The sequence below is a fragment of the Calonectris borealis genome, chromosome 2 (assembly GCF_964195595.1).
Source record: "Calonectris borealis chromosome 2, bCalBor7.hap1.2, whole genome shotgun sequence".
NCBI classification, from domain to species: Eukaryota; Metazoa; Chordata; class Aves; order Procellariiformes; family Procellariidae; genus Calonectris; species Calonectris borealis.
Window position 1 is genome coordinate 38,682,509 of NC_134313.1, and position 12,526 is coordinate 38,695,034.

Genomic DNA, 12,526 nt, shown 5'->3' on the forward strand with positions numbered 1-12,526 from the left:
AAGAGGAATAATGTGTGGAAAAAGTCTGGCTTGATATACTAGCAGACTTTTTTGCAGTGTCTGTGGGTGGTATTGAGATATTGGTATCTTTAACAGCTATTGATCACCTGCTGTTTTACTTCAAGAGAATGTAGCCCCACTGCAGGCTTCTTTCTACATCTCCGTTTGAGCAAGTACAGTTACAGCTGCTCAAAACCATGCAAGTTACTTCCATTTTGTCTTTCATTTTCATTCAGTAGACAGCAGAAGATCCACAAATGAATCAGAATTTTTTAAAATGGTCTAGAACTGTACATTGAAAATTTCCCCTTGACAGAATACATCCTGCAAGAAGACGAATGCAAAACTCTACATCCACCTTTTTTTGATTGCAAAATACCCAGATTGTCTAGAACCTTTTGTCTAGAACCTCAGGAGCAGAGATATCAACCTATACATGCAAGTTTATTCTTATACAGCACTAGCTTTCTTTTCAAGTCAACTTAAAGCTGTAATTCCTGAGCAGACCTATATGATCTGATTCAAGAACCTGGAGGGTATTTATTCACCACAAAAACTTAATTTATGCACCAAATAAAGTGAAAGTTCGATATGTAAAGGAATGAGACTAATGACTCTAATGTATCCATGTGAGGCAGCAGCACTTACATATAATTGATCAGAATCTATGGCTTGAGAATATCTACACAATTGCTTTAACGGACTAAAGGTTTGATCTAGCATGTGTGTATTTTTATCTACGGCAAGTTAGAAGTAAAGTACAGCTGTTTAATAATTTTCATAACTTAACTGTAATTACTGCACAGAATATGTAGCAGAATTAATGAAAATAATAAAATCAGATGCAAATTAAAACTGAGAAATTATGAATCTTGTTTTATCTGTGATTAATTGTTCCAATACTTAATTATCTTTTTTTCACTTCAAGATTGAGTGCATCCTGTATCTTGTTTATGCTTTTGTCATAAGGTTGAAAACTACCACAGCCTGGGATATATGTTCCATATGCACACAGAGTGATTAAGTCCCCACTCAACCTCTCTGATTAACTGAATAGGTTGAGCTCTTTAATCTTCACTTCATAAGCCTTGTCTAACAACCTCTGGATATTCGTGCTCCTTTGAACTCCTTCCAAGATTCCAAACATCCTTTGAAAGCATTTTTATCTGATAACAAGATATCCTATGAAAAGTTGTGCCAATACAGTAGAGTATATCCCCCATTTTCAGTTGATGCTGTGTTTTAATCCAGCATTTTTTGTCATACGTTAGCACTAAGAGTTCATGTTGAGGCGCTTATCTATCCTCAACAGCCTCTAAATCCTGATATTTTATTATGACCAAAGAGTGAAAAACGCTATTTCAAAATAAGCACATTGTCCTCAGGAATCTTGCCTGGAAAGTTAAGAATCACAGTATTTATTTCTCCCCTTCCTTCCTACACTTCCCCTTCATTCAGTACATGAGTCACTTTTTATTAACAATAGTTAACAATCTTAAGTTATTTTTATGGATAATATATATTAAAATAAAGATTGTCTTACTCAACAGACTATTCTGATGAAAGGCAATGCCACAGAAGTTACCATACAAATATCATTAAGTAAAATCATAACCCTGTAAAAATTATGATCCATTTACACTTACAGAGAAAGCAAGCATCTGGTTAAAAACAACCTGTTCCATTATTTAAAAAAAAACAAAACACCTTTCAATCAACAATATAGGAAGAGGAGAATTAAAAAAACAACAAAATACCCGAACGAAGAAAACTCACACAGACATTACACAACATTAAGATGGAGGTTAAAAAATGCTTGGTCAAGTCATTCTTGTTTGATGATAACACGTCTTGTTAGGAAACGTCAAGATCTTACCCATAGCGAGCATCTTACCTGTTTGCGCATGACATCTGTAGCTTGCATGATATAGCGAGGAGGTAGCCCATGGCTCCGAGCCAGAATGATCGCCTGCTCCAGGGTAACACTCAGAGTGCAGCTGCAATGGAAGACAGAGTCAACTATCTGCTAGCAGTGATTTTCTTAAAATCATTGCTTTTAGGTCAATTATCTTTTTTAAAAAAAGTTATAAATAAAAAGATTACACAGTAGACCTGCTCCCTATCCCTCCCCCACCCATGCAGGCATTAGCCTGGACACTAAATAGTTTCTCAACTAGAAAGATTTTGAGTGTTGAGTGTTCCTGCTAACTTACAACCAAATGCATTTGCCTTTTTTGCTGTTGTTTAAAAAAAAAAAACAAAAAAACAAAAAACAAACAACAAAATACACAACCCAACTATGGCTTGGCAAGTGCATGAGAGAGTGACAACCCAAGGAGGAGAATTTTTTGTAATTGTATAAATCCCTTTCCAAGTGGTTTCTGCACATGTTATCTCTCACCCTCCACTGTAATGCAGACCCTAGCTTTGGTACCAGGATCCTGACCTCTTGGCATTAATTTAGCTTGGTTATTCTCATGGCACATTAGTGCAGTTCAGTCCAAATAAAGAGACATTTCCCCCTTCCAAAAAATAAAATAAATAAATAGGGCATTCCTTCAAATAAACTGTCCTCTCCTACTTTGCCAATCTTTTTTTAAGTAAATACTTGAGGACAAAACCTGATAAAAATAAAAAGGACGTAATTGCTTTGTCAGAGCAACCAGGAAAGTTTCAGAGCTAAAGATCTTTCTGTAGGACAACCTGTCATCACATCAGATAAGAAGTAGTAGGGAAAGTCATTTTGGACATGCCATCCGATTTCAGTTGCCATGGTGAGGACAAGGTCGGATAGATGGTTTCTCATACAATCAAGACCAAAGCTGTAGAAGACTCACAGATAAGAGCAACAAAACTGAGTAGAAACAGGTACTTTTTGAAAAGCCCAACAAGTTTGAGGGCTACTATCATCCAAGAGGCGAGAGTGGCTGCATTCTGCACCAATAAGCTGCTTGATGATTTTCCTGTTCACCAAAGTACTGCAATAATCAAATCTCTTCAACCAGAAAGATGAAGTGTACAGAAAATGATCCTACCTCAGCAGAACCTGACAAAAGCTGCATATTTCAAGTTCAAATAATAAAACTAAGACACATGGTTAAAACATACTTTTGAGTAGCCTTCTGGCAAAATCCTGACCAAAAGATTCTGCATAGCTTATATTATGCACACAGAACAGACGATATGTTTCAATCACTCATCTTGATAAGCAGAAGATCTGTAGGAGGAAAAATGTGTCTGCGCTTATTTTCTTACTGAAAAAAAACCCTGACACATTTTAAATACCGCTTAAGTAAATTTATGGACTGCAAAAAGTTTCACAGTAGTGAGTGTAGAAGATATTACATTTGATCTGTAGCTTTATTAATGGCCTTTCATTAAAAATTTATAAGCAAAGTGATTTTCCTTGGTAATGAAAGAATTTTTATTCCCCACTTTCTTATATACACTGACCTCAGAGTTAACTTGAAGCAAATACCTATTGATCTTCTATGTTATAGGTTTGATTAAGGTGCATAATAGTTAAATATTAGATTAGAAATTCTAAACACTGTGTTTTCATCTTGTCTTTGAAAGGTGAAATATTGCACAAATAAAGTACATGCTCATAATATTTGCCAGCACCAAAATCTAAACATCTAACCTTCAAGAACAGACTGCAAAGGAAGCTTTGTCTCATTGACAACGGGAAAAAGCAAAAGTATCTGAAATCTAATTTGACAGGTATAATCTAAGCCAGAGAAAAAGGGCAAAAAGTCTCTCTGTGGTATAATAGAGGTTAATGGGCTCAAAGTACAGCTTTCAACCAACCAGTTACTGAGCCAACTTTCCTATAAATCCCATCTTCCTGGAACCCAAAAGACTGAAAGAACAGAAAAATCATATTCTGCATGCATGAATCAAAACTAACAAAAGAACCTCCTAAATGAAAGTCAGCTTGAAGAATTAGGTGCAAACACTAATCTTGTGATTGGAAGAGACTGCCAAACTGCTCCCTATCCAAAACCTCATAAAATGGCTGGTGATCATGGACATTATGAGCCATCTACATTTTGACAATGCCAACCATGATTCAGAACTAAGGTTGCCAAGTGTGTAGATAATGACATAACCAGAGTGGGAAACGCAGAGACAAAGAGTAAAACAGCATAATGAAAATTTCTTTAATAGGCTACTATGGAAGCAGGCAACAACTACAGTACAGTCCTGAAACATATAAACAGACTAAAAGTGAAGATCTCGCCTCAAGGTGAAAAAATAGTAATTCTGAAGATAATATTTTTAACATATCCTAGGAAATCAGTAGTGAAGACAGTCAAGATGACAGCAGTGATGATGTTAACTATCTTTAAACATTTAAAACATTGTACATTTGAGGTTAAGTCCCACAGTAATGCTGGTTACGTACAACTACTGTTACTTTTAAAAAGCATTCTTACCCTTAAAGTATGTTAAAAAATGTTAAAATAGGATCAGTGGCATGATTTCACTTCAATATAATGTGTCATTACAGATGCAATTTAATATTGCTAGATTTTTTTTAGACTTGATATTAGGAAAGATCTCTTTACCAAGAGGGTGGTCAAACACTGGAAGAGGCTTCCTAGAGAGGTGGTCGATGCCCCAAGCCTGTCAGTGTTTAAGAGGCGTTTGGACAATGCCCTTAACAACATGCTTTAACTTTTGGTCAGCCCTAAAGTGGTCAGGCAGGTGGACTAGATGATTGTTGTAGGTCCCTTACAACTGAAATATTCTATTCTATTCTATTTTTTTTGTGTTTCTCTCGAGGCATCTAAAAGGTTTGATGAATGGCAGAATTAAATATAAATGATTGTTTATGGCTTTTGTCATGCAATTATGAAATAAGGTTACTACTTTCTAAGTATAAAAAACAACACTCAAATAGCTTCATTTTGAATACCGAATCAATGAGATGGCATCCTCTAATAAAACTGATCATATAAACCTTCCACAGTGCTATGCTGAACTGACTCACTAGTAAACCTGTATTTACATGCTGCTGCTTTCTTCCAGCTTTTCAAATATAGTTTTTGAATTACTACATATTCATTATCACAAATTAAACTACCTTGGAAATCAGCTGTAAAAGAAACAAATGCACACACAAAACATCAGATGGTAACATGGAAAAGCCATAACTGGAAGTACCTCTGCAATAGGACTGCCAAGCATAGAGAGATCAATCAAATGCAAATTTAAACCAATATAACTTGTACAATTTTATGAAACAATATGAAAGCTGGGAATTCCTCATATGGTAAGACTGTTCTGGTGGTCTGAGCAAGGTTCAATATCAAGGATTGTCAGCAAATATATGCAATATGTAATAATCCACCCTTCTCCCCCATTTTGAGAGCTGATAAGCAGATGGTATTAAAGTTTACAAAGCAATTTGGAAGCAGTTCTGACCAGTGGAAGTATCTGGTCATTTGGATGCAATCAGCCCAGACAAACCAAACAAGGAAAATACTAGGGGAAAAACTCCTTCAATGCTCTCACAACATTCTGTTATGGGAAGTGTAATTCCCAAATCCATATCTTTTACAGTGTAAACAAATCAAAATCTGTTCTCACTCCCTCTCTTTTCTTCTCATCCCTTCTTTTATGCCAGAGAAACAAAAGACCCAAATTCATCATCTCAGAATTTATGTCAGTTAGAATCACAGATTCCCTGCCTTGACAGATTACAGCAGCAAGGCAGCACAGACATTTGGCTTTCCCAGCACAACTGAGCTGAGAATTTCTCATTTCACCCATTTGGTTTCCGAGAAACAGAAGGGGCTGCAGCTGCTCCCAGCCCCTGCCTGCTATCCCCAGTCTCCCATCAGTCATGACAGTATTGATGTGAAGATTAAATACAAACTTTCAAACATCTTCTGGATCAGACCATCCTGAACAAAGGAGGTTAAATCATTTTCTATCACCAATAGTTAATTTGTTTCTGACTGGATGTGATTTTTACTAAAGGGCAGCAAATCTGCTGGATAGACATACATCTACACTGAAAAATGGAGTTGTAAAAGAGGAAAACATGGATTATTTCGTGACAGCTTGTTTAATGTCACCTGAAAGGAAAAATAATTTCAGTTCAGGTACACCACCTACAGAGCTGCCACTCAGTGAACTGTACATCTATGTCACCAGAGTAAAAAGAATCTAAATCATTCAATTCATTCTCAGGTTTCAATGAGGATTCCAGCCATCCTACATCCAAAGATGCATCACAACATTCCTTAGAAAAATGCCCTGAATAGAAAAGATGAGGTGAAACAAATTGGTTTAATAGTTACCACAGTCAGAAATGTCGAAATGAATTATGTTCTGGCTACCTGAATAGGAAAAAATATGAAAAGGATGCATGGATGCTTAGTCTAATTAAAATCTAAAGCTTCTACTCAACATGTAACTTAATGCCATTGTTATTATTTTAATTCCTTTTCTTTCCATACATCATAAGCTACATTTGACCACCTTTTAAACCAATTACACTATCAAGTATTCATTTGTTTCTGCTGTCATTTAAATTAATGCTTATAGACCAGCTATTATTTAAGTCAGTGTACGCAGCAATTAAAAACTTAGTACTCAAGTAAGTCACTTTGGGGTAAATTTTTTGGGGGGTATTTCTCCGTAATTACTAGTGATGGCTGGGTGATGTGTGTTGATTCTGATGAGTAACCCAAAGAAGAAAATAGGCCATGATAAACCTAAAGGGGAGGGAAAATGTTGTTCAGGACTATAAGAAATACTTATTTCTAATAAGTATAGACAGGTCTAACTCAAGACTCGCATGATTTCTAAGCTGTTCTCATTCTGGGAACATCTCCATGCAAGTAAAATCGAAGTTTGCATTCTCTGTGCCCGTATACTGCAACTTTGCTGAACAGAATTTCATCTCGCAGGGAGAGGCCAGTTGGGCCAGCCAATAGGTATTACAGAGAAAATGAGCAAGAAGCTCATATATTAAACTACAATATTGCATTTTACAATTACAATAAAACTCTACTGGAGTTCAGGACTTGGGTTCAGTCCCTTTATGAACCTTTTGAAGCTAAGATGTTCCCGGTGTGGAAAGACCACTACTTTAAAATCAGCCTCGGATTGAACCCATCTATTGAATGTTAGTCCAAAACTTTTGTTATTTTTGCCAACATATAGCAAGCCATTACTCTGCACGTGAAATATATTTATTCCATTATGAGGGTTCAGTAATCACAAACAATGCTTCGAAAAGTAACTCTCTGTGGAAGATATTACACCACCACACAGAAATGGATAGTCCATGGTTAAGGGGACTTCTGCCTTTTACCCATTAAGCATCAGCATGCCCAGGTTTCCTTCACAAGAGGCACCACTGCCATTACGTAGTTGTGCAAACCTCAAAATAAATAAATCCCAACTCCTATATCAGGCATACATCCACCATCCCATGACAGGATAATCAAACCCAGCTCTACCAGGTATTTTCAAACACAAGCTACCAACAGATTTCCAACTTGTTGAAGTAGATGGCATGAACTTATCAAGCTAGAGAATCAGTCTTGGGAGGTAAGTATACACTAGCCATATTTCATACCTAACCTTGGTTAATGACTTCTTTTGTAGTTTACAAATACAGTTTTAATCAGGTTTATTAGATTCAATATTAGTAATTTTTAATCCTGAAGCATGAAACATGCAGTAGGTAATGATGATTTTTTCTGTAGTTTATTTGGAAGATTACTATCATCCAATCTATTTCCAGAAATAAAATACAACTATTCTATCCTTTTTAAAACAGAGAGCTATTCAAAGAGTAATGAAAAAAAAAAAAAGTACTTCTTTTCACCGTACATCTTCTGTCATTGTTAAAAAACTGCACAGAGCATCTTTTCACAAACATTCTTCCTGTAAGATCTTGCGACCTTTAATCAGCTGGAAATGTTGCAAGGAGGCACTTCCACCATTAAATATTCTTTGTTTGATGAAAGAACAGCATTTCCAAAAGATTCAAAGTATCCCATGCCTTTTGTTTGCTCATTCTCAGTCATACGTGCAAAAATAAACAAAAAAAAATCTAAAGCCAACAGAACAGCCAGCTTCGGCCATTACATCTTGTTCTGTGCAGAAAGTTTTTCACATTAAAGGCTTCTTCCTATGTAAGCAAGTAAATCTGCTGCAAAATTGCAATTTACTTCCTGTCTTGTAATAGTTCAGGTTATTCAGCTAACTCTCTTCCACCTCAAAAATTAAAGAAGATTTGGGTAAGTAAGTTTTTAATTTTAGATTGTTCGGGAGGATCTATTCTATTTTTGTTGTATCGTAGCAGTTTTTGTAAGGAAGAATCAGATTCTCCCAAAGACCTGGACTGCAGATAAGGCAATACTGCAGGTACCGAAGCGTGAGAGGATGATTCTACAAGAGCAAGGTGATCGAATTGTGTGTCAAGCCTGCTACTAAATGCCCATAATGTTAAAAGGAATCCAAACAGAAAAAAAGAACACCTTGAAATCCATATTAATAACAACTTAGATCCATCTTACCTGTCTCAGTGCCTTTTATGCACTTCTCTGCATTTTCAGACTGCATTTTAAATGAAATAGTGTCTCAGAATTTAAAACGTGCAAGAGAACTCTAAGACTATAGTCCTTCACATAATAATTAGAGATAACAAAGCAAAAATGTACCCGATTGCCTATGAAAGGCAAATATAGATCAAAATAAAATTATCATTACTGTAGAAACAACCTATTTGTGCTAAATGTCGTTTACATTGTCTTAAGACAAATTTTTGCATATTTAACAATGACATAACTGTTTTCAAATAGTAACCAGCACAGAATGAAATACTCCACTATCCTGAATTATTTTATGAAAACAAAAGTTTGTTTATGCCTCAGTAGGTAAAGTATCACAAAAATACACTGATTGTAGACAGAGATAACAAAACTGTCATTTAAAAAAAAGAAGGGGATCTTGACTAAATGGGAAGGTAGCAGGACTAAAGGCACAGTTTAGACCAGAAGGCTGGAGAGGAGCAAGGATTTGTTTTTCAGCCTGTGCTGACCTGCCTCCTGAAAGTAGTCCTATCGATCCCAGAAAGCCTTCTTACTGTGGAGCTAATAGTCAGCCTAAATACAGCTGCAAAACTTCAAGGAGACTTTTTTTTTTTTTGTAGCACACAGTCATTGAGCCCAGAACTAAATTCCTACAGAAAAATTTCTAAAATAATCTAAAAGGAGGAATTCTTATGATAGAATGTCTACAATATAAATTCAGAGTACCTATTTTTCACCTTGTTTCATTTGATTCACAGAAAGGCAGCTGGCCATGATGGACAGCTTATGGTGTTACTCTGCTTTGCTATGTGGAAGATGGAGCAGCCTTAGCTGGATTGCAGGAGCTGTGCCAGCTACAGGAGACAGCATAATCAACCCTTGGCAAAACCTGCCTCATCATTCAGCCGAGTGCCTGCCAGCCAGAACCCCATTGCTTGAAGGATGGTAACACTAAGGAGAGACTTTCTGGAGGGGAAATTAAAATTCAGAAAGCAAAATAAGACAGTGATTTTTCTGGAGTTCATCAAGATTATAAAGATTTCTTTTCTCTTGATCCTCCAGGAAATGCAAAATTTTAAATAAACTTGGGATTTGTTTCATTTGGATGCTTTAAATGATTCCTTTGAGCCTGTAAGGCCTATGGTCCCTGAATAGACTTCTGCAGCTGCTGCACCTAATTTCATTTTGGCATGGAAAGAGGCTAGGGCATGTCTGTGCAGTGCAGTCTCCATGATTCAATAAAATTTAAAAATGCCTTTCATCACCTACATTTGTACAGAGTGATTACAACTTCAAACAGAACGAATACAAGTAAAGAAAGCAGAGCATTGTTTACAAGGTGACAGCTGATTGGCAGGCAGAAATATAATTATGGATGACAAAAAAGGGAAAATAGAAATGCAAACTATTGATTTCTTGGACTAATTTAGAGCTCTGTTCCTGATGTTCATCAACAAGGCATGTTCACTTATGATAATCCAAGGGGAGTTTGTAGTATCCACATGTCACTTAGGACAGTGAAGGTTAAAGGGACTTATTTTTCCCTATCCTTGTTTTGCTTGTGATCGAAATATATTTGAAAAGAACTGCTGTCTGAAATAGATATAGGATTTCAGGCTCTAATATAAATTGGTAAACATTGTCATAACAAAAATCAAAGCAAAGCAATCACCAGCAATTCAAAATCCCCAGCATTATCTTGGATATAGGGACGAAAATATGAACTCTGTCAAGCTGTTTGAGCCTAGTGCAGTGTAAAAAGCAATTTAATATGGATCACAGAGAAGTCAGAAACCAAGACACTGCTGATCCAGAGATCAGCAATCACTGTCAAAGCAGACACAGCTGCTGTTTCATAGTCTTGGCCTCTCCTGCATTGGACTGCCACCCAGCGCCTCCCTCCCAAGCTATAGGAATTCGCTTCTACGTAGAAGGAGGGGTGGCAGAACCCCCCCCACCCCCTGTCAACCCATGATACCTAAGTTGAGAAAACACAGAAAGGGCTCTCCAGTCAGTTCAGTAAGAGAGAGATAAATTGAGTGAGGGAAGGTTCATATATATTTTGTTTAAAGTCTATTAAATACGTCTAAACTCTGACAGATTAATGGTTTGCTCAGTTCCCACTCCCCATGAACAAAAGAAAGATGCTGACCAGCAGAGCACCCTGCACTCTTCCACAAACTCTCAGACGTTCTCTCCTATTAGAGACCAATCATAGAAATTAGGCTAAAATGAGGAAAGAAAGCAAAAAGTTGATTTTTTTCATTTTTATGCAGGCAAGACAGGTCAGTGAAGAATATACCTCCAAAGTTTAACCTGCAAGGACAGTTCACGTCTTTCCCCCATCTGCTTGCCTAGTAGCATCTGTAGATGATACCAGTTTTCAACTCATTTAATAGCCGCAGCATAGTGTTAAAAAACAGTTGCGAGTCCTTGGTCTGGGCCTACAAAACATTTATTTCTGCAACTGATTGTAATCAAGCACTTCACATCATTTAGTTTCTAAGAACACAGAAGGCCAGATACACTGCTGAATACAACCAGAGATAAATATCCTCTCTTACAGAAAACCAGTAGCTTGAACTCTGAAGAACTAACTTACAACTTAAAGAGCATTATTTTGCAAGATTATCTGCCCTGATTAAATAATATTCCAACATACAGAAGAATTAAGCCTTTAAGATTGCAGGCAACAAGCAAAATCATCTACGTTTACGGGACTCAATCACATCCAGCATCTTACTCTTCCCTCTTCTGTCCTCCTCACAGGATTTCATGGTGCTGCAAGACAGTTTCACTCTGCAGAGCAGCAAGGGGAGCAGGTTCACAAAAACACAGCAGAATTTAGCAGTAGAAATGTCGGGAACAAAATTCACCCAGGAAGACTGCTAGATGGAGACAAAACAAGCTTTCTATCTGGGCAAAGGCAATTTCAGAACGCCAAAAAGCGGAGCCTACTTAGTGCTGAAGTGTAGAGATGTGGCCAGAAAGAGAAAACAGCACACAAAGAGACTTTATATGACTTGAAATTCTAAGGAAAAACTTCTTTATCCATCCAGTTTGTATGCACAACAGTAACTTCAGGAAACTGTTGCTAAAAAATCTTCCTCAACTTTTACCACTTCAAAAAATAATAGCACACGAATCCCTTCTAGTCTCTAAATACATGAGTTTTCTTCCGAACTTTTGGAAATTCAGGGCAAAACCTCTTTGAGTACCTATAAAATCTCAAGTAATGCATTCCTTTTTCCTGGAGGGCCTGAACTTAAAATGTCTCTGATAATGCCAAGAGTTGATGTTTCTCTGAAGAGATGGTAACCACAAAGGCAGTATTAATGCACAAGTGAAGTAACAGTATCTTGTACAAAAGCTCAAATGGACTCGCTGTAAAACAGAACTAGTCATGCTTTAGAGGAAAGTGTTTTGCACCTTTACTTTACGTAAATAGATGATCTTGAATCCTTTAACATCTAGGTGGAAACCGACACATAACATTTAAACCCCATTCCCGTTGCTCATAATATAGACTTGAAATCCAATATGTTGGTTTTCTAATATTTTGTGGTTTTTAAGTATACTTAAATAGACATTTAATAGTTTATATCTTTGAATCAGCCCTAGTTTTGAGCAGAAATTTGATGAATAATATATCTTCATCTAAGAGCAGCTCACATTTGGAATCAAGCATACCACTTCTTATCCAGTCACCAAATTATTCTGAATAATTTGTGACCCACACACTGTGGGGTAATAGTTTATTGGGGCTATTAAAGTTGCTCTGACTTTATTCTTAAACTATAAGGATTTTTGGCACAAATATACTGACATATTGAAAACTTAATCCATGAAATCATAATGAAACCCAGAGGTAGTCTTTTTCAGCTTTATAAAAAAACGGCAGAATTAAGTCCAAAGTCTTTTCTGATCACATAAGACATGAAACTGAAACCAAGATAAAGAGCCAGAGA

General features: G+C 36.6%; 1 protein-coding gene across 1 annotated transcript in view; it reads right to left on the reverse strand.

Moving 5' to 3' along the window:
* The window catches only part of PREX2 (phosphatidylinositol-3,4,5-trisphosphate dependent Rac exchange factor 2), a 194,134-nt gene that overhangs the window by 12,546 nt on the left and 169,062 nt on the right, over positions 1-12,526 (reverse strand). Inside the window, exon 38 of the mRNA XM_075141682.1 lies at positions 1,895-1,997. Coding sequence (XP_074997783.1) covers positions 1,895-1,997 — 103 coding nt within the window. The remainder of the gene's footprint in view (positions 1-1,894; positions 1,998-12,526) is intronic.